The sequence below is a fragment of the Plectropomus leopardus genome, chromosome 19 (assembly GCF_008729295.1).
Source record: "Plectropomus leopardus isolate mb chromosome 19, YSFRI_Pleo_2.0, whole genome shotgun sequence".
Classification (NCBI taxonomy): domain Eukaryota; kingdom Metazoa; phylum Chordata; class Actinopteri; order Perciformes; family Serranidae; genus Plectropomus; species Plectropomus leopardus.
This window is the reverse complement of record NC_056481.1, coordinates 10,131,274-10,156,625: the sequence shown is the minus strand read 5'-3', so window position 1 is coordinate 10,156,625 and position 25,352 is coordinate 10,131,274. Positions and strand designations below refer to the sequence as shown.

At 39.0% G+C, this 25,352-nt stretch overlaps 2 protein-coding genes and 1 long non-coding RNA gene across 3 annotated transcripts; 2 read left to right on the top strand and 1 right to left on the bottom strand.

Moving 5' to 3' along the window:
* Positions 1-8,414: 8,414 nt before the first annotated feature.
* On the top strand, positions 8,415-10,798 carry slc18a3b (solute carrier family 18 member 3b). Its single transcript, XM_042508395.1, has one exon. It carries the CDS (start codon positions 8,602-8,604, stop codon positions 10,168-10,170), a length of 1,569 nt encoding a protein of 522 aa, XP_042364329.1. The 5' UTR covers positions 8,415-8,601; the 3' UTR covers positions 10,171-10,798.
* An 895-nt stretch (positions 10,799-11,693) lies between these two features.
* On the top strand, positions 11,694-24,160 carry LOC121959181 (choline O-acetyltransferase-like). Its single transcript, XM_042508392.1, has 15 exons — positions 11,694-11,769; positions 12,311-12,421; positions 13,737-13,928; positions 15,038-15,156; positions 17,802-17,855; positions 18,021-18,201; positions 19,841-20,018; positions 20,117-20,286; positions 20,357-20,457; positions 20,593-20,721; positions 20,811-20,933; positions 22,118-22,259; positions 22,518-22,580; positions 23,229-23,366; positions 23,894-24,160. The coding sequence occupies exons 2-15, from the start codon at positions 12,377-12,379 to the stop codon at positions 24,158-24,160; spliced, it is 1,902 nt and encodes a 633-aa protein (XP_042364326.1). The 5' UTR covers positions 11,694-11,769; positions 12,311-12,376.
* Positions 13,852-15,875, bottom strand: LOC121959185. Its single transcript, XR_006106881.1, has 3 exons — positions 15,801-15,875; positions 15,068-15,119; positions 13,852-13,942 (listed from the first exon to the last, which is right to left on the bottom strand). It is a non-coding gene; the product is annotated as an uncharacterized LOC121959185 (long non-coding RNA).
* Positions 24,161-25,352: the final 1,192 nt, after the last annotated feature.

The window sequence follows — 25,352 nt, the reverse complement described above, 5'->3', positions numbered from 1 at the left end:
AGCCGGCGGCTCTACTGCAGACGAAGGCTGCATATCTTTAAAATACTCTGCCGCGAGTCTCTTAATTTCTCAGGGTTCAAGCAGCACGGCAGACCAAAAGAAACTTCATTTCTGTTGCTTTGTCTTGCCCGCACTTTCTCTTCTCCACGCGTGCAATTCTTTCGGTTAGCTTAGCGTTAAGACGGCACCTGTCCAGGTGTTTCTTCAAGCTACCGGAGCTGCTCAATGTAGAAAGAGAGTTCCCTCGGTGTTGCACATAGATCGCATTTTACTATTACGCTCTTGTCCTTTTCTCTGACAAACTTATAATAATGACTGTCTGTCCATCTCGTAAATGTCTAATCGTCTCTGCAGCATGGATCTATTTCAATCTTGAAATTCCAACAACAGGAAACACTCTTACTCGAGGGATTGTTTCCAGTGCTGGAAAGTCTCGCGATCAGTGGCGTGTCCAGGCGTTTTTTTTACCAGGGTGGCCCAAGTGGGGCCCTGACAGGGGGGCATGAAGTGCGAGCGCTGCTGCCGGCACACACATCCACATAGCTTTCATTTGCCTTTTTTGTCCCCACTATCCATGCCATTAATTACTAACATTGTAGTGTTTTATATTCCTGTTTATAGTTTAGTTTAAAATATAAATAGACCTACCAATCACAACACAACAGAGTGACACCACACAAATTCAAACTAAAGCTTCCATACTTTCTGAAAGAAAGTGTTCTTCCAAAAGTTAATGATAGAAAGTTTAAAGTGCCAACAACATTCAAGTGCCAAAAAATAAAATAAAAAATCATCCAGTGAGAGTAAACTTTTTAATAGTTTTTTTGTTTGTACTATTAGTCGGGTTAGACGTTACTCTGCCATATTGCTGCCTCTCGGGTTTAAGACTGAATTTCACAGATAAATGGAAATTCAGTTGACTTGTCAACACTTCAAACTGATTGGGCAGAAAGCCAATAATAATGGGCCACTCCTTAGACATGCCCCCGCTCGCGATGTTGGTGAATTCTTAAAAAAAAAGAAGCCACTTAATTTTGGGTTAAAATGCGTTGTAACACGCGTAACTGTAACAGGTATAACATTACAGACATTTTATTAGTAATGCGTTATATTACTGTTACAGCAAACAATAATGCATTACTGTAACAGCGTTACTTTTGTAATGCGTTACTCCCAACACTGGACTCACTCACTCAGCAGCTGACTCAAGAGTGCTTTTATGCAGCCAACTCTTTAGTGTCCTCGCAGTAATACAACAAGCTCATTAGTAGGTATTAAATGTTGTTCATAATCATGTACTTCCTCACAAACTACTCATGGACCTTATCAGATCAGGGTTTGTCTCAAGAATGACTCCCACAGATTAGCATCAAATTCTTGGAAACAGTCGTCCCATTGACTGAGAGCTGATTACAAGACAAGTGTTTGTGGACTAGTGATCTCAGTGATCCTTCGTTCAGAGCTGTAGATAGAAGCATCAGTAATAGCAACAAGCTCACAGGAAGAAAGGAGAACGACTTGTCACAGACAGACACACGTAATCTCATTGAGCTTTCTTACAACACATTGTTCAAGTCACTAAATGTGACCACAAGCCTTTTCATTCACTGGAGTCAGGATTTAGAGCACCGTCTGCCCACAAGGTGAGGTGAAGGTGTTCCCGTGTGTGCTTCAATAGTCATGATAAGTGTGTTAAATTTAATGCTGGTCACAGACAGATGGTGTAAAAAAAAAAATAGAATGAAAACATCTGTCGTTAAAAAAAAAAACCTTGTGCAGCACAAACAGCAGCCCCACCACACGGGTGCACACGTGACATGTTCAGAGAGATTTGGTTAATCAGAGTCAGCTTTTGACCTTAAGAGCAACAGAAAAAAAAACAGGGATGTAGCCAGAAATTTTGAAATACTGAGGCCATGAGTTCCCCTGGTACAACTCCAAATAACTACAAATCTTTATTATCATCTCTATTAGTTTACATCAGTTATCTTAGTTCGTTACCTCTCTTTGTAACAAGGATATTATAGAAAACTAAAACTAAAAACTAAAAGTAGGTGTGAGTAAGTTAAATTAAATTTAAAAAAAACATTTAAAAAATAGAAATAAATGAAAACTAACTGAAACAATATTGGGAATCAACAAACTCACTAGAATAAAATAAAATTATACAGGAAATGTCTTCAGTTTCAGTCTTTGTTAATTTGGTTAAATTTGTCAACAAAACAAGCAAACAAGCATAAATAGACATCAGTACATCACGTCTATTGCCTCCCCAAAGTCCAGCATTTGTAGTGTAATACTTAATCTGAGCTTCATAAATCTCGCCCCTTTCAAATCACCCCAATATTTTTTTTAAACTAAAACAAATACTGAACCCAGTAAAAATGAAACTAAAACTCAACATTTTAAATAGTAACTGAAAAAAGTAAACCTATCTGAAAACAAACTGAAACTAAATGCAAAACAAAAGTACAAAACAAAATGAAAATAAAAAGTACTGAAAATGGCAAAACTATAATAATTCAGTTTTGTACCCCACTGATGTTACAGCACGTATCATCATATCCCATCATCATTTGAGCACAATTGTCAAACAGGGAAACAGAGGCGTTTGAAACTTTGGTCCAAGGTGGTCCAAACAGTGCCATCTGCAGGGGTTATACGGGCTTCAGTGCCTGAACACTGCCCACTAATGCACACACAAAAAATAAATACAGAAATTCTGACCATTTCACATTTATGAAAAGAAACTAATGAAATTTAGTTTTTTAAACTTTTAAACTATCTAATTCAATTGTCCAATCATTCAGCACATTCTGTATATTTTATCTCCTCTACATGATGGCCTTATAGATGTTTCCAGGCTTTCTGCACACTGGATTATACAGGGAGTGCAGAATTATTAGGCAAGTTGTATTTTTGAGGATTAATTTTATTATTGAACAACAACCATGTACTTAATGAACCCAAAAGACTCATTAATATCAAAGCTGAATATTTTTGGAAGTTGGAGTGGGGCTTTTTTAGTTTTAGCTATTTTAGGAGGATATCTGTGTGTGCAGGTGATTATTACTGTGCATAATTATTAGGCAACTTAACAAAAAACAAATATATACCCATTTCAATTATTTATTTTCACCAGGGAAACCAATATAACAGCTCAACATTCACAAATATACATTTCTGACATTCAAAAACAAATCNGTGGTCAAAATACTCATTTGCCTAATAATTCTGCACTCACTGTATTTATGGTGTTGAAACATTTAAATAATAATAATTCCAGAAAAATAAAAAAATCCTCAATTTAAAAGTTTTGCCTGAATATTTAAATTAAAGACATTAAAATGAGCCTTAAAAATCCAGCATGATTATTTTCTGTTTGACTGTTAGCCTATGAGCAGGGGGGTTGGTGCCAAAGTCCATATTGGTTTTTAAAGGTCTATGTCCCTCGTGTTGATAAATGTAATATATAAATTGCAGTGCAGCAATTATTGCTTTCTATGCCCTATCACTCCTTTTATTTCCCTCCACCATTTTCCATGGTTTTTTTTTGTCATTTTACACGTAGAGACAGTTTCACCTTCACAGAATATCATGAAGTCATACATGACTCTAAAGCTCAGACCATAATCGATCTACCAGTCACATTTTAATGACACTGAGGGCAATACAAGTTGACCTTTGACCTCTACCGCTGCAATAGAGTAAATTCCTGAATGTCTCTGCAAATGCCCTTATAGCTAACCTCACACTGATCTGAAGTGCAAATAGATCACTTCATCATAAAGACCACAAAGAGCTTTAAATATTTATATTACATAAATAACAACAATTGCACTATTTTTATCAAAATAAACTAAACTTTGTGCAGTTTGCTTTACACTGGATTCAGTTACACAAACTAACTAAAGAATGTAAATTCTTTATCAGGTTGTTGCAAATTCTGGGCGATATTATCGAGGACGTGACTTCCTTGAAGAGCCAGTTATGATTTAAATTCACAAAACAGTACAAAATAAATTAATGAGTTCTGTCAGTACAGTTTACATTACTCTTAGAGTTATAGATTATGCAGTAGGTGTACAAAATAAAATCTATTAACTGCAGCTGGATTAGATTTCTACACCAAATAAAAACGTAACTCTTCCACCAACTGATAATCTATTAAAGCGCTGCTGGGTTACAGTTTAGGAAATGAATAAATAAACAAAGCATAACAGACTTTCCTGAGTGAAAAGTGAAGGACAGATATCAATTGAGGAAAACACAGTTTTCATAAAGTCCCAGGTTAATTATTAACATTGTATTGGCCCAATAAGCACAGCAGTTAATGTTAAATAATCACTTAGGTTGGAGTTACTTAGAAAAAAAAAGCAAAGGTCAGAGTAAATCCTACATGAAACATTACACGTTACAGTCCACGGGTCAGATTAGATGACACAGTGGAAGGAGACATGTCACATGACAAAAACAAAGAGCTTACATAACACCGTCTCTGTCTGTTCATAGTGATTTCTCATAAACAAGCTGATGTTTTGATTTAACACGACAGCAAATTGTGTCAAAAAATGTAACACATCTCTTGTGGATTTTACTAGAAACAGCCTTAAAAGGATTGTTTTCCAGAAAATAATCTGGATTAGATAATATTTGCATCAAATGCCTTTATAGACAGCCTTTCTTCTTTTCTCATTTGTTAAAACTCTCTCATATCAAAGGTCATTTCGCGTCCATGTTTAAACCCATAGGACAAAGCTGACGCTCTGAACTCCTGCAGACGCTGCCAAGTCACCAGAATGAGTTAGAGATTATCCATGCAGTCACATTTCTGCACTGTCACCCGTATAAAATCTGTATATTTAAAAAATAAAAACATCTAGCGACTGCTGCTGAGCCAAGCCTCTTTCATTAGTGAAATTGGCAGTTACTTCCTGTGGTGTGTTAATCCAATGCATCAAATAATCCACTGAACACACTGGAAACACTCCTCAACTGTTTACGCAGATCAACATCCAATATGTTGTTTTATAACAGTAATCATCATGATTGTTGATATCAACAAATAAAAAGAAAATATGCTCTTACGGCCAAGGATGTAAGAAATACAATAGGTAGAAACAAATATATGGTCACAGCACTGGCACATAAAGAAGGAAAAAATGGCATGTTGAACATTATTTGATTATTATTGTATTATTACAGTAAAAAAAGGAAAAAAAGAATAAGAATTAGATCAACCTATAGGAACTATAGAGTAGTATTGATTAACAGTGTAGATTATACATTATATACAAGTATATATACAATTTGAGGAGCTCGACATACAGGTTAAAATTTCTTGTTTTCACGATTGCTGATGCAAACACACAATTTATAGCATTTTGTAGCATCGGAAACATATGTGATTTTACTTTAAAGCTTAAATTGGACCATTGAGGTTAATTTAGACCACTTGGTTGTTGTTTAGTGTTTGACTCTATTGTAACTTTAACTAGCTGACACCAACTGATGAAAAGAGGCTGACAGATCAGTTCATGCAAAAGTGACAGAGTGAGCTCAGAAGTCCGTGGAATTTAAACAAGAGCTTCAACTGGAGAAGTATCTGTTGTATGAAAAGTACAAAAGTACAGGCAGGCTATTTGTACTTTTAGGGTGAACAACATCAGAGTTCCTAAAGTCATTTGGAGATATAAAGAGCTGGATAGAAGTCAGAGGATCTGCAATCTTTGTAGCGACAATCATCTAGGAGATGAGTATCATATTTTGTTTGGATGTCAGAATGTAAACTTAATGAATTATACAGAAATGTATTTACAGGGGTATTATTCAAACTGCCAATCTATATTTAAGTTATATTTGTTATTACAGTCAGAGAAGCAAGGCCTTTATGAAGAATGTCCCTCCTTTGTTTAAGTATCATTTGTTGCAGTTTAGCAATGCCATGTGCCATCATTTTGTTAATATTTAATATTATGTATGTGCTTCATGTAAACATGGGTCTTGAGTCACGTAAAATAAGTAAAATTAAATGAGAAAGGAGGTTCCCTTTCTATGTTTTGAGGTTTGGCGTTTGCTTCTCTAGTTATACAGTTCATGTATTACACATTTGTTATTATTTGCAAGCCTTCGCCGCCCTCTACTGGCAGTTTATTAGTTCTAGTAAAGTAATAAAAAAGACAATAAATAAACAAGCCTTTTATAGTTTAAATTGATTCTGATTCTGATTCTGAAAAATGTGTTTTTTACACCATGAAAATGAAATTGGGATGTTATATAGTGAAACAAAATAATAATATATAAACATTACTCTTTACAGTTAACACTTGAAATGGTGAAGGTACACGCAAACGACAAGACATGACAAAATGTAAACTATACTTTGGGGTTTCATTTTCATTACACTTGCTTTTCTTTCTACAAAATGAACTACAACACTGACAATAAGGAAGATCTCAGGTGTAATCATGAGAATAAATATGAAACAAATTTAAATTGCTAAACTAAAAATAAATCAGGTTTGAGGTAACATCAAAAACCATAACACTTGTTTACTATATTTAGTCAATGCTGATCTATAAAGGAAACTATGGTGCATCTGTGGATGGACGGCAAAATACTATTTGGATAGTACACCAACAGATAGTTTATAGAGTATATTTGTCACATTTCAACAGCTGATTAGTTGAGATTTAAGAAAAAGTACAGAGTATATGTGGCAAATAACTACATATAAAATAATGCCCATGAACTTGAACTTTTTTACTCAATCTATGAAGCACAAGATGAGTTAAAAGCTAAAGTTCAAGTAGATTATGTATTTTTAGAAAATGAAGTAAATTGCCACATGTGCCATATACAGTAGATAATCTATTAAACATCTACAGAATACAGCAAAATAGTTGAATTACTGAATCTCAACTAATCAGCTCTTGAAATGTGTCAAATACTCTATAAACTCCAACCTGTAGGCTGACAATCCAAATTAAGTGTTACCACAAACTGAAACTATCAGAAAAGTAAACCATTACTAACTACTGACAGGACCAACATTAGCGGTTCTCACGACATAAATGACTCATTTTTAACATCGTGCACAGCGTCACTGAGAGGAGGTACGGGATGATTTTTATGGGTGTTCTTACGTACTTGCATATTTTTACCATAAGGTGTCGCAAGTGTTTCGTGTTAAATCTAACAGGGTCTCCACACCCCCCGGTCTGTTTGGCATGATTCCATCTCATCACAGAAGACCTGCATGCTATAGATTTTTCAATGTAATACACAAATGTATTGTTATAGTTATTGATATATATATTGTTATTGGCATGTTTTAGTTATTTCGCTACATTTAAACTCTTTTCTAAACTTTTTTTTCATTCATAAAATCAGCGAAAAACTGCCGTTCACGTGTACACTGACAGGAGCTGTCCACAACCTTGTGGTGCTGAAAGCTCATGCAGCAGCGGGTTTTTTTTGTGTGTGGCACACAACGTTTTTGGATATTCAAAACTTTAAAGAGCTAATTAAGTAAATTAACTTTAAATTAAGAAGCTATTTCACGAACTCACTGGAATATTTTTGTCACTAATAATTCCAAAAGCATCCATATTTAGACAGACGTGAGTTTATATTAGTTTATCTATTATTATTGTATTTAAATACATTTTAGGTTTTCATATAGACTATGCAGGTACTGTGGGTGTGCGCGCGCTTTGTATGTATATTGCATGTGTTTGTATCTTATTTTGAGATTAACATCGGATAGATTTTCTTTGGTAAATATGTATGATTGCAGAAATGACAACTGTGCGTGCGCGTATATGTCTCTGAATTCATATAGAAGATCTGAAGAATGGCACCAAAGTCACGAGTCACACTGCACATTAAGAATAAGAAAGCCTTTTTTTCAGGCTCTCGCATGAAGAGGGGTCGTGATGTGGTGCTCACTGGTTCTTATTGGTTGAAGTGATTGCTGCCATGGTGGGAAATTAACATAAAGGAGGCAAGTGTTGAAGGGATCCACTTGGGGGCAAGCTGGTGATGCGTCACAGCTCTTGGTAAAAAGAGGAGACAAAAAAGGGGACTAAAATAGCGCCCAACCTGCGGGTTAATGTGCACCAATGGCCACGAAGTCACTCGTGGTCTCAGAGCTGAGCGCAAAAGTGCCACAGGTGATAGGAGGTATGGACACGGAGATGAGAGAGTTCGAGCGTCTGAAGTGTTGCAAATAAGTAACCAAAAATTGCTCTAAACAAACTTTGCCATGTAAGAGTAGCGAGCCGAAACCTCTGCACGGTGCAGAAAATTCAACGATTTCAACACGTCACTTCTCGGGAGATCATGAAACAAGATCGGATGTGGCTGAGGCGAGGACACGTTGAGGAAGCTGAGGAAAGCCATCTTCACCGATGAGGCAGCCAAGTTCCTCTTCGCCTCTCCCTTTACGCACAGGCGAGGTGAGGACGGAGAGCATCACATCAATGTAGAGAAAACACCAACGAGTCATCCGAGGTGTTGAAAGATCGCCAGCAGACGGAGAGAAAAAGCACAACTACAATTTTTTGAATCGAAAATCTTTTTTTATAAGAGGAGCACATCATGGATGGAGAAGGAGGATCATCCGGGCTGGTCAAATCAGCCGCCGTCAAACTATCCGAGATGGGAGAAAGAACCAAGCAGTTTGGCACCGCGATGAGGGATCCTCACCAGCAAAGACGGATCATATTAGTGATTGTTTGCGTGGCTCTCCTGCTGGACAATATGCTCTACATGGTAATCGTGCCAATTATTCCAGACTATCTTGCTGAGTTGGAGAGTGAGCAGTCAGAGCACGTCCACGTAGTCATGCACCCCAACTCTTCAGCCAACAGCACAAGCCAAGACAAAAGCAACAAGGACAATTTAGATGTCCAGATAGGAGTACTTTTTGCATCCAAAGCCATTCTGCAGCTCTTAGTTAACCCGCTGTCAGGAACTTTCATAGACCGGGTTGGATACGACATTCCACTTTTAATCGGGCTGATTGTTATGTTCGTGTCCACATGCATATTTGCAATCGGGGAGAACTACGCGACGCTTTTCGTGGCCAGAAGTTTGCAGGGTCTCGGCTCTGCGTTCGCGGACACATCTGGAATCGCGATGATAGCCGACAAGTACACGGAGGAGGCGGAGAGGAGCACGGCGCTGGGCATCGCGCTGGCGTTCATCTCTTTCGGGAGCCTGGTGGCGCCTCCATTCGGGGGCATCCTGTACGAGTTTGCGGGCAAGAAAGTGCCCTTCATCGTGCTCGCGTGCATTTGCCTGGCGGACGGCTTTCTGCTTCTCACCGTGATCAAGCCGTTCTCCAACAGGACTAGAGAGAACATGCCGGTGGGCACCCCTATATACAGACTCATGATTGACCCGTACATAGCTGTGGTGGCCGGGGCGCTCACAGTGTGCAACATCCCCTTAGCCTTTCTGGAGCCCACCATAGCCAACTGGATGGAGACCACCATGCACTCCTCCCAGTGGGAGATGGGGCTCACTTGGCTCCCAGCTTTCTTCCCGCACGTCCTCGGCGTGTACATAACAGTCAAATTGGCAGCACAGCATCCAAATTTGCAGTGGTTCTACGGAGCTTTGGGTTTGGTTATCATAGGCGCGAGCTCATGCACACTCCCTGCTTGCAAAAGTTTTGGTCAGCTCATTGCGCCATTGTGCGGCATTTGTTTCGGCATCGCACTTGTAGACACTGCCCTGCTGCCCACACTTGCGTTTTTAGTCGACGTGCGTCATGTTTCAGTGTACGGGAGTGTTTACGCTATAGCAGATATTTCCTATTCTGTTGCATACGCTATGGGTCCTATAGTAGCCGGTCAAATAGTGCACAATCTCGGGTTTGTCCAACTTAATCTGGGCATGGGCCTCGTCAATGTGCTTTACGCACCAGCCCTGCTGCTGTTGCGCAACGTGTGCCAAATGAAACCGTCCTACTCAGAGAGAGATAACCTGTTAGAGGAGGCTCCGCAGGGGCTCTACGATACTATCAAGATGGAGGAAAGGAGAACTAAAAAGAAGGGCTACAGCTCGGCAGGCAATTGCTTGTCAGTAGATGAAAACGGGTTCGACCCATTCACAGCACAGCGGTCTTTGTCAGAAGAGTCGTCCGGTCCGGAGTACACTTAAAACGGCCACACTCTCACCGCACCCCGCGCAACATTCCCCCCTGAAGATTTGGAGATGAGGCAGGTTATAGTCAAGTTTATGTAATGTGCAATATAAACACCCAAATCACCAAAATCAACCCGCTTTCCAGAGTTTCTTGTTTCTTTCTTTTTTTGTGATTTCATTGTGTCGAAGAGTCTATGTGTTTGTCATGGACGTATAACTGGAGTTTTGTGAGAGATCTATCAGCTACTGTTGAATTTGTGTGTATCACTGAGTATTGTAAAAAGATATAAATAGATAAATGTGCAGTACAAGATTATATGGGACCAGCTATAAGCAGCACACCCCCCAGCCCCCTTACACAAAAAAACAGCCTATATTTTTAGTCTCGGAAGAAACTTTTTTTACTTGCACATCAGAAGGCCTGATTTTCAGTTCTTTGTTGTAAAAAGATAAACCGTGGATTTTTATTTTGTAACAAGTGGGCCTGTTTCTTATTTATTTTTATTTTCGTGGTTGGAATTAAATGTATCATAATACATGGATTTTGTACATATGTGGATATATGCACAATGTAAATTGTTAAAAACATACGTGGACCTCTACAAAGTGTGTGTGTTTGTGTGTGCGCGCGTGTGTATGAAACATTTTGTCAAGACGTAGCTAAAGAAGTCCTTCAGATGAACAGATATGTATTCATTTATCAATTGTCGTTTTAATAAATCTCTGTTTGGATCTGTGTGACGCTGGTGATTTCATTCTTATTTCAATCTTCAAACGGATGGAAACTAAAAATAAGACGTACTTCGTTAGAAAAAGCATAAATTTCAATGATACAAATGAAGTATCAAGAAGTATTAAAACAACATGGTTAAAAAAAATCTCATCAGATCACGGTTTTGTTATGTATGAACGTTGAGAAAAACCTCGCGATAAATGATAAGTAATGACTGGAAACTTTGATTTAGGCTTTTGATTTCCACAAGTTAAAACTCCAAAATCAAGCACAGAGGGAACGCACATAAGTCACAGTATGAAAAAAAACAATACAAAACAAAAAGAAAATACACTAAAATGAACTGATTTAATTGCGCACAAGTTGGGTTTTTTTTTTAAATGGGCTTAAACACAGATTTATTTCCAGCACAAGTGCATCCCGTATTGACTAATATCAGGCTGACAAACTGCGTGAAGCTAAAGACTTAAATCTGAGCCGTAAAAACATCGCAAGGTCTTCTCTGTCAACCCGCCTGACCATCACAAAACCTATGAATGACAAACGAAAAACTGCGTCCTTTTTTTCTTTATTAAATTTATTATCGGATGTGGGTAGGGTGGGGGTGAGCAAGCTGTCAGATAATATGTTCCGCGAATAGATTTCGATGGGAGGAGTTTCTTGCCTCAAGGGGGTAGGTGGACGCAAACACCTTCAGCATATTTTCCAAGGCGCGCTTTAATGTGGAGCCACAGCCGCATGGCGAGGCGAGGAGGGGACGGGGGACAAGTCCAGCGCCTGAGCGGAGCTTTTCCACTAATATGGGATTTCACAGCGTGAACGTGGGGGGCGATGTGAACTGGCACACACTTCTCTGACCTCTTGAGTGGCGCACCGAGCAGGTAAGGAAACTTTTCTCTTCTGTTAAATAATAAAAAACTTGTATGAGCGCCTTTTACGCACAGCGAAAAACTCATTTAATCTACTTTACAGTCCACGTTGTTGTCAGAAACAAAATTGCACACAAACTGCACCAGTTTAGGCGGGGTTTTTGAGGGACGAAACCAGTTCAGATAGGTTATTTCTCGTAACTGTTAGTAATTAAGACAGATCAAACCACACCTCAGAAATTATCTCTCCCTTCTCATCCTTACTTCCTTCCCTCCTTCTCTCTTCCCTCAACTTCAACAACTGACTGCATGTGAACAGCGCCAACTAGCTGTTTTTTAACCTGTACTTACACCATAATACAAACACATCCCACTTTCAAAACACACCCCACCTTCACTCTTACATCAGGCTGCAAAATTATGAAGGTCGGAAGCCTGCTGCTTCATTTTCAGACAGGCAGCACAGCGCAGCCCCATTGCTCAGCAGGCCCTAATTTTATTTACTTTGTCTGCTCTCTTTCTCAAATGTTTTAACATGCTTCGTGCGGCGAAGACTGACCTCAGATCGTCTCTAGAAGCTTTCCACATTATTTCCTCTTGACTGGACTGGAACGCAAATATGCCAATCTTGGAGAAAGAGACGGCCAGAGACCGAGACAGCCAAGTATGGGAACATTACAACGTGTTTTTGTTTTTATAAGCACTCGAAGTCACTTTTTGCCGTCCTTTAATGGTCAGCGCTGTCGCAGTCCGTGGTACTAAAGTTGGTCATATAATGGCGCTAAATTTCGGCACCACGGACAGCGGCAGCGTCACTTACGCTAACTGACCCACTAGGGGCGAAAATCAAAGCAGGCCTTATATTTCAGTGGTGCAAAACCTTATTTCATTGACATATTGCCTTCATATTTTTTTAATAATTTAATGTACATTGGATTGTGTTATAATAGTTTACATCCTGTTTACTGTTATTTGATTGGCTCTCAAATTGCTTTATGTTTGTTTTTCCTGAGTAACATTTTATATACAGTAACTGTGCAGACGTCTTAGGCCACCTTAAACTTTGCTATTTTAGCAAGGTTATAGTAGTCTATTTATGAAAATACAACCAAAACATACAGTAAATATGTACAGAGTATTAAAATGCAAATATTTCAGAATAAAACAACGGGCTTAAGTTGCAAGTATTTAGTGTTACCTCCCTTTCCATTTAGCTTGTCTTGAACTCTCTTGGGTCAGACAATGTAAGATTTACAATACTAATCTGTTGGTGTTTTCATGCCAGGTTGCATTCAATACATGACCAAAGCTCAATACAAGTCCATCTTTGTTCTGACGTTTTTTATTTTGAGATTGAGAAGAACAAATCTATGGTAGCTAGGTCTCCTGGACATTACTCTGTAAATGTCTTATTTTGTGTAGTCATTAAATGCACATTGAGCCAGCGGTGGATTATGTTATAATGGAGTTTGCTATATGTGTAGTAGGATTTGATTGACTCTGCTTTTGATTTTTGTTTGTTTTCCTGGGGTAACATTTTACATGACTAACTAGAAATTAAAAAAACAAAACAAAAAAAAAAACAACAAAAACAACAGAATCCTTACTTTCAGGGATCTACAGTTACAACTTATTTTGCAATTCCAATGCACCGGTCAACATTAATATTATTATTTCTACATTATGCAAATGATCAAACATCAGACAGAAAATATAATCAATTAGCATTTTCCATCATTATCAAAACGAGAGTCCCAGAAGGCCGTAGAATTTATTCTGGAATACGCCTCAAAGCATTTAAGATAAATTATTAACTCAGGTTCTAATAATAAAAGCATCAAGAAAAGATGTGAAGGAATTAGCCCTTAAACTAATGAACCCTCAGTGAATCAGTGGAAAACATAAAAAATGCTCAACAGCTGCTGTCCTTTCATTAACTGTTGAGTATTTATATAAATCTGTTGTTTTTGTGGCATCAGGTGTTGCCAAAGGTCCCTGTGCCGCCACTGAAACAAACCCTCGACACTTACTTGAAGTGTGTCCAACATCTGGTGATGGAGGAGCAGTTCAAGAAAACAAAGGCCATCGTGGAGAAGTTCGGGGCTCCTGGAGGCGTCGGGGAGGTTCTTCAGAAGAAGCTTTTAGAGAGGAGGGACAAGACCATCAACTGGGTAAACTCTCACATCTGTAAGATAAAAAAAAAAAACAATTATGCTCTGTGCCATAGGTGCATGAACTGGAAATAGAGAGAAAACTCAGTCATCCTCTTTCAATTAAGATTCATTTGTTGTTATTAGTCTTAATGAGTAGTTAAATGTGTTTCTCCTTTCTAGTTCATCAAATGTTTACTTGAAAAATCAATACAATCTCTCTAAAACCTTTCTCTAATGATTTTTCTTCAGTTTATACACTTTTGTATCACCCCTTATATTCCCTTTAAATCCAATTTATTGAATGTGATATTTACATTACAGTATAACAAGCATCCGATTTGATGTGTTTCTTTTACGAATCACATTTTTATTCAGTTGTAAGTAATAATGTTGACCTCAGATATTTTCTAAAAATAATAATTCACAGGAAAGGGGTTTCCCCTTGTGAATGCATGTAATTAATTTTCAAAATAAACTGTCAACATGAGAAAAAACTTGATTTTAAGTTTCAGCAACAAAAGCACCTGGTTAGGTTCAGAAAAAACATCACGGTTTAACTTAAAACAAAATGATCTATTAAGTATTGCAACGTCACATGACATGCGTGCATAGAGTGGGACACAAAGAGCTGGCTCCTTGGTGAAAGTCCAGAGTTTGTTTGACCCACTCTCCTCTGCCACCTGCCCAATGTAGACCGTCTCACTTTTTATATCATTGCAACTGCTCGGAGAGTGACAAAATGCAGATGCCCGATGCGTCCCGCTGCTAAAGGGTGCCTCTGTGCCTCAGTAACTGGCGCCGAGGGCCACAGACCAAGTGCCAGTTTTTGATGAGTTAGGAGCGAGACCAGTTGTCATAAAAGAATTGACCAAAGTAAAACACCTGGCCATGAAGATTTATTGGAGCCTTTGTTGCTTCAATCTCTCCACCAGCGCCCGGGTGATCTGTCAGCTCCACAACTCATCCAGCTCAGAGAAATCTGTCACACTCCCACTCCCACTCTCCTTTTCATCTGGCAGTGATACACTGTAATGGTTTTTTACTCCACTGCCCACAGCTTTCAACTCCAAAAGTAATAACTTGAGTACAAAACATTTTTCAAAAAGCAGCCCTGTGTTTTTATTTAGGTCTATGACTACTGGCTGGAAGACATGTACCTGAACAACAGGCTGGCCCTCCCAGTCAACTCCAGTCCTGTCATGGTGTTTCCTAAGCAGACGTTCAGAGATCAAAAAGATGCTCTCAGGTATGTGACAGACTTTTGGTTCTGGTGTAGTTAAACCTTTGAGTGTTTTAAGGGACAGTGTGCCCCCAAATCAAAAATACACGTGTTACCTTGCACCCGCAGTGCTGTTAACAAATTAGATTGTTTTATTTGCCAACTGTTGGAGATATTGGCTGCAGAGATGTCTGCATTCCCATGAACATAATGCAACTAGATTTCACTCAGCTTTTGGTACTCAAAGAAAGAAAAACATCTGAGAAACTCAACAGCAATGTCTCTTTCCAGGTATCATGACCTATGATTTTGGAGGGAACTGTCCCTTTTAACTTTGTCCACCCTTTTTTAATAGCTGTCATGCACCAGAGAATCTGTTGCAGCAGTAGTTTCTGCGGAAAACTACCGCTGCTAACTGTATAGGTCAATGAGAAGAGAACTTAAAAAGAAAATGACTCTAATTCATTTTAACACAATGTGAGAATATACAAGTAGTATGCATGTTTTTATGAAAAACATGAAAAAATAAATACATTTGATTTTGTGACAGCAACCAGTCAAACATAAGGCAATGATTATAACTTTCATTATCAGTTAATCACACAATATTTTCCTGATTAATAAATTTGTCACATAAAAACAAAACAGTAAATAGTAAAAAAAATTCTCACCAGTTTCCAGAAATCCAGGGTGATGTCTTCAAGTTGATATCTTTTGTCTGACCAGAAGTCCAAAACCAAAAGGTGTTGAGGTTATTTTCACCTAAAACGAGAAAATCTTCACAAATGAGCATGAGAGAGGAAGCATGAACTTTGCTGCATATTAATTTTCTGTCAATCAATTAATTTCTTCAGCTTTGTTAGAAACCCTCTTTCTTTAATATTGCTGTTAATCTGTAACTGTAATAAGATTAATGGGTATGGCAGATACTCTAGAAACTTTAATGTCATTTTGAGAAATATAAGAAATCTCAGACTTAAATAGAAGTACATAAATGCACCAACTTCCACCAAAAAATGCAACCACAATACTTCATAACATATTAACTCTCTAAATGCGAAAGATCGCATTGTTGGTTGCAAATTACTTTCGAGTATCTGAGGGTCAAAATCTAAAAAGAACTTGATGTAGTTTTGCTGTTGTGAAATGTGGAGCCCTGATACTTCAATTCATCAATAATTTTCTTTGCTTTTGGATACTTTGTTCACTGTGGGGGGAATGTGAGAAAAAAAAGGTTTCTTCCAAAAACTAATATGACAAAAGGTGACTAATTTATGTACAAATTGTCTTTTAGGAGGTGAAACACGCTTTCGAATCAGAACCACCACAATTTTCCAACCACACCACAATGCTGTCACGACCAAAACAAAGTGCCCACTATATCACTCAGTTCTGCAGCCACTGACAGGGTTTATGTTCCCCTCAGCAGGCACAAGCTCAGATTAAGATCTGAAATACAGACAATGGAGAAAATCACTGGCATCATCTCTTGGCCAAATCTCTGCGCATTATTAAATGAGCCGTGGTCGAGCAGACATTACACCAGTTCGCCCAGCCCTGTAACTCAACGTTAGCTTTTGTCAGCTCGTGCCGCACTAACTGAATGTTTCCAGAGCACCCTGAGCTGGTAATCTACTGACACAGACACTTATTAGATTGGGAGTGACAGGGCCAAGCTCTCCACAGAGACTGCTAGTCAGGCCTCGTTTAGGGCTGTGGTGCGCTGCGGCCGCCTCCTTTGTATTGATCTGGCTTTGAACGTAATAACACCAAGACAAACGACATACAACATAGGACCTGACAGGGCTCTGTGTTTTCCCTATTTGCCCACAGCGCCCACTCACACACACAGGCTCCCTCTCTCTCACACACACTCTCTCACACACACACACACACAGATAAACGCACACAGCTCACCCACTGTATCCTTGTAATTTACCATAATGTGATTGCTGTTGGTCCTCAGAGAGATGAGAGTACATCTAATTACAGTGGTGGAAGAAATATTCAGATCCTGTACTTAAAAAAAATACTAATACTACACTGTAAAAATACTCATTTACATGTAAAATTCCTGCGACTTAAGTAAAGGTAAGCAAGGATAATCAGGAAATGTACTTATAGTATACCAGTAAAAGTACCCAATTCAGAAAAATCTTTAAAAAAATAAAAATGCTGATCAAATAAACAAAAAATTCTTTAAAAGCCCCCAAATTCAATTAAAAAAAATCCAAAAAACTCAAAATCATTTTAAAAAAATTTAAATAAAAAAATAGAAAGACATAAAAGAAACAAAAAAATATTTATCGAAATAATGGGTTTTTAATGCTTTGTGAATCAACAGACTGATTAATCAGCTAACCATTGCTGCTGTACTTCTATAAACTTTTGGGTAATTTAATCAAAAACAAAAACTCATATTTTATAAACCTTCTTATGATTAAGAAAAAAATCTTATTTTGGAAAGTAACTAAAGCTTTCAGATAAATATAGTGAAGTAAAAAGTACATTTCCCTCTGAAATATAAGAGAGTGGATGCATGAAGTAGCGTGAAAAGAAAATATGTAAAGTACAAGTACTTCGAATTCATACTGGAGTACAGTACTAGTAGTGAGCAATCTGCCACTGGACAGTTCGCTGTGTGTTCAGGTTTTTTTTTTTTTAATCTTAAGATTTGCTGCTCGTCTCACCAGAGGAGTGCTGGACTATAAGGCTCTCATTGATGCGTAAGTTGAACTTGTAATGGATTACCTGTCACTCTGCTCTCTCAGCATCCACCTGCATGCCGTACACTTAATCTAAGTTACCTTGAAAACAGAATTAAGTGTGTAACAATAAGTGATAAAGTGAGAGTCTGGAGGTAATTCGATGTGTGTGATAATGTCTCTCAGGAGGGCCCTGCCAGTGGATTTTGCTCGGGGGCAGTTAGCTGGGACCCCTCTGTGCATGGAGCAACACTACCGCCTCTTCAACTCCTACCGCTACCCGGGGCTAAAGACAGACACGCTGAAGGTCCAGATGAATGCAGCCTCCTCAGCGCCGGAGCACATCATCGTGGCGTGCAAGAACCAGGTCAGCATGTGGGCCCCTGAGGAGACTTTTCACACTCCATCACACTTCTAATCACAGACAGTGTCCTGTTCATGTGAGAGAAAATATAAATCAGTGTAAGAATATTTTAACACTATGTTTATCAACAGATGCTGAAAGGTGAGAGTGGTCAGGACGTAATATCGGAGTCTTTTTTAAATGAATGCCTTTTTTTTAACCACCAGATATGTGATGGATTCATCTCTGCATGCAGCAATACTGGCCTCTAGTGCAGATAAAGCACTCCTTCAGCAGATTTCAAAGTAAAGGACCACTCTGCCTCCAGCTGAAAAACCCCAAATCCTCCGCACTGTTGAAACATATTGGTCCTAAATAAAAGGCTTTTTTTTTTTCAAATAAGGCAAAGCAGGCAAGCATTCACCTACACTCACATACATTTTAGCATTTTTGGTGGTTCTCAACTGATATTAATTAAAAACTGAAGTTTTTACGACAGGTTTTTAGAGGTGGTCAAATTGCGTTTTGTGTGAGACTGACTAAACAGCCCATATCCACAATGCATGACAGCTGGTTTGTGCAATTTCCCCAAGTCATCTTTAAATCCTGATTGGTGATTCTCTATAGATAATCCCATTAATGCATAGAGTGCTCATCAGCAATGTCTGCAGGTCTTAGGTCCAAGACTACAATTTTGATTACATCAAGCTCACAGATTGTGCTTTTAAATTAGCATGAAAAAAGACACAATAGGAGATCTCACCTGGAAATGGTTCTGGAAACTATCAATCTATGGCACATAAGAGACTGTCCCTATGGTGATACAAGCCGCTAATTCAATTACCTATGATTGTATCTGCCAGAGTTTTCTAGAGATGCTTGCTTAACTGACTGCAGTGAAGCAGCCATATTTTATAGCAATTTTCGGTCCTTACTACAACTACGAATGATCTTTTTATTTCAGCTGTTCAAATTCTGTATCACCTTTACAGTAGGCTCAGATAAAAGGATTATATAAGCAGGCAAAGACACATCTGAACGCAGGTATTTAAGATGCATCAGGCGATGCAGCACATCGTGGAATAGTTAAGAAACACATGATTTCTGTACAGGGTTCCCACACATTGCCATGGACAAAATTGCAAAACTTTTTCATGACTTTTTAAAAGAAATAAACCATTGAAAGCTGTTTTTTTTAAAAACAAAACGAAAAATCCCTACAATTTCTTTTAAGTTTTCTATAAAAGTTACCAACAAAAAGAAGAAAGAAGAGATAAAAATTCCATAATTTCTTTTTTTAAAATGCCTTCGAAACATGTGGGCATGTTTTCTTTAAAGATCAGCCTTAAAATAAATCCAAAATACAGTCAATTTAAGTTGTATGCCCCTCCCTGGAGCCGAAAGTTCTTAAAAAAGTATTGCACATGCCTAGTGGGCAGAAGGGAGAGACTAGTCAGCTACAGAAAATAAATTCACCATTATGTTACACTGATGTAATCTACTTTACCACACACAACACATTTCCACGATTTTTCCAAAAATTTCAATGATTTTTGCTAGTTCCATGAGTTTTCCAGGCCTGGAAAATGTGATTGTGAAATACCATGACTTTTGGTTTTCCATGACCATAGGAACCCTGTCTGTAATCTATTTTTCTCACTAGTTTTTCGTGTTGGATGTAGTCGCAAACAGCAAGCAGCTCAACGAGACGGAGATCTTTTCACAACTGGAGAAAATCATGAAAATGGCACAAAATGCAGAAGAGAGACTTCCTCCTTTCGGTATCCTGACATCAGATGGAAGAACAGAATGGGCACAAGCCAGAGAGGCACTAAAAAAAGGTCTCAGCTGCAAATGTTTCTCTAATTTCTATTAGAAGTTTTAAACGAAACAATTCAGACTAATAAACCAAGATCATCTCTGTTCCTCCTCCATCCAGATCAAACCAACAGGGACTCTCTGGCTCTGATCGAGAGCTGTGTGTGTGTGGTGTGTCTGGATGAGCCCAGTGGCCTCGAGCCCAGAGACACCAACAGGGCCCTGATGATGCTGCACGGTGGCGGTCATGAGAAGAACGGGGCAAACCGCTGGTATGACAAGTCGATGCAGGTACGTCCACAACACTTCAGCCCTCCATGAGAGTAGAGTTCGGGCTGTTTGCTAATCCACTTCCTCTCAGTTCGTTGTAGGAATGGACGGGACATGCGGAGTTGTGTGCGAGCATTCGCCATTTGAGGGAATAGTTATGGTGCAGTGCTCCGAATACTTGATGAAATACATGTGAGTCAGCCCATCGCAGCAACATACAACCAAACACTGAACAGCGTTGTCCGAATGAATGCTGAATGCTGTCCGAATGAATCATGTTGAATTGAACAGTGGAGGAGACGTAAGTGTTGTTCTTGTCCCAAACAGAACAGGGAGTCCTTCCAAAATGGCGAGGGCGTCCAGCATCAGAGAGCTCCCCCCTCCACGAAGGCTGCTCTGGAAATGTAACCCACACATCCAGGGACTCTTAGCAGCCTCTGGAGACAGACTCCAGAGGCAAGACCAACACAAACAAATCAACACGTCACCATAGCTACTTATTATTCTTTCAGTAGACGTCATGTCTTCTGTGCTCTCTCCTTCAGGCTGGTGAATAATCTCGACATGGATGTTTTCAAGTTCAACGCTTATGGGAAAGAATTCATCAAAAAGCAGAAGATGAGTCCTGATGCGTTCATACAAGTTGCCTTGCAGCTTGCATTTTACAAGTAAAGTATAGTCAAGACCTCTATCTTTAAATTATACTAAAGAACTTTTAGCCAAATGAAGGGATCGTTTGTATTTTTTTGAAGCGGGGTTGTATGAGGTACCAACACGCTCTTATCCCAAGTCGTCACATATTGCTGCTTTGCAGTGTAATTTGACGTCTACATATTATGATTTAGGTAACCCTCCGTGTCAGGTCAACATGTTCCCAGATGCCACCACCATGATGTCAACAAAAGCACACGGCGGGATGAGGCAGCACACGATTATGGTTAGGCAACAACAACACATGGCAACCAACGCCAGGACATTAACAAACACACATCCTGGCACAGACGGTTAGGATTAGGAGAAGGAGGCACATAGTAGGGTGTAGAAAAAAAGACATGACGTTCAGACGTGTTCCCCCCAAGGCACACTTGTGCTCCTTATAATGCGTCATTACGTGCAGCATTTCAACTTGATGCCGTTCTGCCGTGTTTCATGCATGTTGCATGCAACATGCTCTGTCTGAACAGCATATAATAACACCACAATGGCGGGCGCAAAGGGTGGCTTTTGGTGTTGTGCTCTTATGCCAAAAGCATTGTCAAAGCTGCAATATTTTGCGAGTTCGGAGTGAGTACAAGCTGGAGGTACTTTTCCATCGTCAGAGTATAACATAAATTGGAGAAGCAGGCAAGAGTACGGCCACAGATGCTCAGTAAAGCTCTGCCATGGATGGGAGCAGCAATAAAACATATTTATGCCACCTACAAAAATCTTTAACAGATTATGCATTCACTATATTGAGAGTGTTTTCATCACTTTACCCTACCACCGACAGCCCTTTTAATGTGTTTAGCTCCCCATACATTAGTTGTTTTTTTCAATAAAGTCTGGTTTTTAAGGGTGTGGTATAACAGGCTTCAGTTCCCCTTCTGAAATCACTATAAGAATATTCTAAACATAGTGTACACTTAAACTGATATTGATATTTTTATGTGGTTTAACTACTTTTGCTGCTGACCCCATAGCTTCTGTGGTGCTTCTTCCTGCTTCTCCAAACTGACATCTACTGTAGGTAATACACAGATTTTGGATAAGTACCTCATATAACTCCAGTTCGACAGATCCAAGGTATCTCTGTAATATGCCCTTTCAAATATGCTTACATTGCCGTGGTTGGGTTTCATCTTATTCTCAGATGCAGCAAAAGGCTTGTGTCCACTTATGAGAGCGCGTCCATTCGGCGTTTCCAAGAAGGTCGGGTTGATAACATTCGCTCTGCCACCTCTGAGGCCCTGGCCTTTGTGATGTCCATGACAGATGAGAGAGCCACTTTCACCGTGAGTCATTTTTCTCACTTTGACCCAAATTACTGAGTAACTCCCACATTACTGTTCATCACAGCTGCTTAAATGAAACAGGTGCGATCAGCCACCTCGGCACGCCAAACCAGTGTCCCCATCGAAACAGATGATCTCCCTGCGGACTCAATGGGTCTATGAAAGATAAATGTACTGGCTGCACTGCTCTCTTTGTGTACAATGTGAAAAATGCCCGTTTTTTCTTTATCTCTAAATCATTTTTCTCTTCTCTAACAGGATTCAGAAAAACTTAGACGCCTGAGGGAGGCAATTAATGCCCAGACAAATTATACAATTGCAGTAAGTATTTTAAAGCAGTTTTTGAACAATATATTAAAATGACAGCTTTTCAATGTGCAAACTAAACATTTTCATCTTAAAATATATTTTGATTATCAAACATTCACTCCCCGGAGACTTAAAGGAATAGTTGGACAATTTGGGAAATGCACTTACTTGCTTTTTTGCAGATTAAACAGAAAAAGATTTGATTTCATTAGTGAGCGCAACAGATGCTGCTAGCCTTATTTTTGAACCTGTGGACACAGCCAGGCTACCAACATGGTTGATGAGTCTTGTAAACAAATACCTGCCTTTGTCGCTATAACATGGCTGAAAATGTACCAAACTCTAGTTAAAACATACCTGCTTTTGTTGGTGTCAAACAGTGATCTGCTGCTGTCTGCTGCTTGTCAGCCGTTTCATCCCAGTGTCACACCATCCATCATCCCCGCCTCCTCCTGATGACAAACACAGCACATAGACGTGTCACTTTAAAAATCCTGATATAATATGTAAGAAACAAACAAATTTAACATATCCTTGGTTTGCAGAAATGTACAATGCCAGGATATTACTCTGGAGACTGGGCTGTTTCCAAATTGTTGTACAAATTTTGTCCTAATTGAAAAAAACTTAAGGACTAATAAAAAAAAAAATATTTTCCAGGCTATTACAGGAATGGCAATAGACAATCACCTCCTCGGGCTCCTGAGGATCTCAAAGGAGCTCAACATGGAGAAGCCAGACATCTTCTGTGATGAGACGTATTTGGCCAGTAGCCAGTTCATCCTTTCAACTAGTCAGGTAAAGTATGACTCAAGTCTATTTTAACAAATAACATTTCCCCAATTGAAATGATCACTTTTCGACAAAGACAGAGAATGCAGATGAAAGACTGTTAAGGAAATGCTGGTGTGATGATGTTTTGCTGCTGTGAATAAATGAATCCTGATTTGTGGGCAGAAGTACACTGACAAGAAAACACCTGTTACTGCAACAGACAAATAAATTGTGATATATCAGTATATCGGATACTGGCAAAAAAAATTTTTTGCCAATATTTTTTAAAAAAAGTCCAATATCATGTATACTTCAATTCCAACTCAGTAAATTTGTGTTTTGGGAAGTTGGGAACAAAATAATCTGTCACATTGGGCTCTGAGAGCTTGTGATGACCATCTTTTAATCTATTTTCTGGCAGTTTCTTCACTAAATTATTAATCCAAAAAGAATCAGGAGATTAAGTAATATAAAAAATCTCAAATACTAGAAAGATTGTTCTCTTGGCAAGCTAAACTGGTCTAATGCATACTGTGTCCTCTTGTACCCAGGTCCCTACCACCATAGAAATGTTCTGCTGCTACGGCCCCGTGGTGCCCAACGGTTACGGCGCCTGTTACAATCCGCAGTCAGATCACATCCTCTTCTGTGTGTCTAGTTTCTGGGAGAACACAGAGACAAGCTCGGCCGTTTTTGTCAAAGCCCTGAACGAGGGCCTGCTGGAAATCAGGGATCTGTGCAATAAAAGCAGCGCCGCGGCTTCCAAACTGGCTGGTAGCAGCCAGGGAGCCGGCCAGGCTCATAAATCAGGGAAGTAAGCCATACTGAGAGAGCACGCCCACTCAGGCCGCTCGACTCAGCACTCTTAGACTTCAGCTTTAGACTCAGTAGTCTAGATGCCTTTGTGTGTCTTTGTCGTCTGTGCAATAGTGTTCCTTTAACAACTAAATGCAAAGCCTTAAAGTTCATATATACAGTAGTATGTAAATATTATGAAATGAAAACTGGAAAGGTTTTTTTTTTTTGGATGTGTGTAGACATCGTATTGATTTCTGGGTCCAAAACTGACCCCGTTTGACTCAGCAGACTGAAATTAACTGGTCTGCTGCCTTTAGGAAACTGAAGCCATGTCCACTCGGTAGTACTGATGAGAGGGGAGACTCCTCTATCAGAGCGAATCGACTGAGTGATCCCAACGTATATCTTACACAGTAGAAATGTAATATATATGAAAGAATTCTGTAAAAAAAACAATATTTAAGTGGCTTATAACAATCATGACATCCTGTAATGTGATCCTGTTCGTTGTGTGTGCGGTTAAACTGAAATTTAACTGGATCAGTTAAATTATATATTAGAGTTGGGTTGATTTTGCCAGTGTACCAGCTTAAACTGGTTTGATGTTACGCCACCCAGCTGAACTGGCATATGTCATTATGACACGTTCTGGCAAATTCAAAAGTATCCAACAACAGCAACCTGTGCCGATGGTGTGACAGCGCTAAATCACACTAGTATTACACCAGTAATAAGCAATATAAGAACATGATCAACTGGGTGACAAAATGAGACATAGCAGAGTTTGTCTGTCAAGAACTAAAGGTGTGCCAATATGTCCTGATACTAGAGTTATAAAACAATATCATTACAATTTTAAACAATTTCCGATATGTAATAGCAAATATTGCAATACATAGCAATTTATTACCTTTTTTTCAGCTGCAAATTATCTCCTCAAAGAAACTTTGTCAATATTTGGTTTATCATTCTGTTCATCTCTCCTTTTTCAGCAGCAGCAAAATTTTATCTTTTAGACTAAAAAGCAATTGAATTATGTTAGGAAAAGTTAAATCTGTATTTACAATATTGACAATGTATTGGCTCCGATACAATATTGTCATGCAAAGTATTGAAATATTGTTACCCACACACCCACCCTTCTAACTGGCCGCCTGCAACACACCACTGCTGTTTTGAGCTGGACAGCCTGTTTCTATTTTCCTGTTGCTC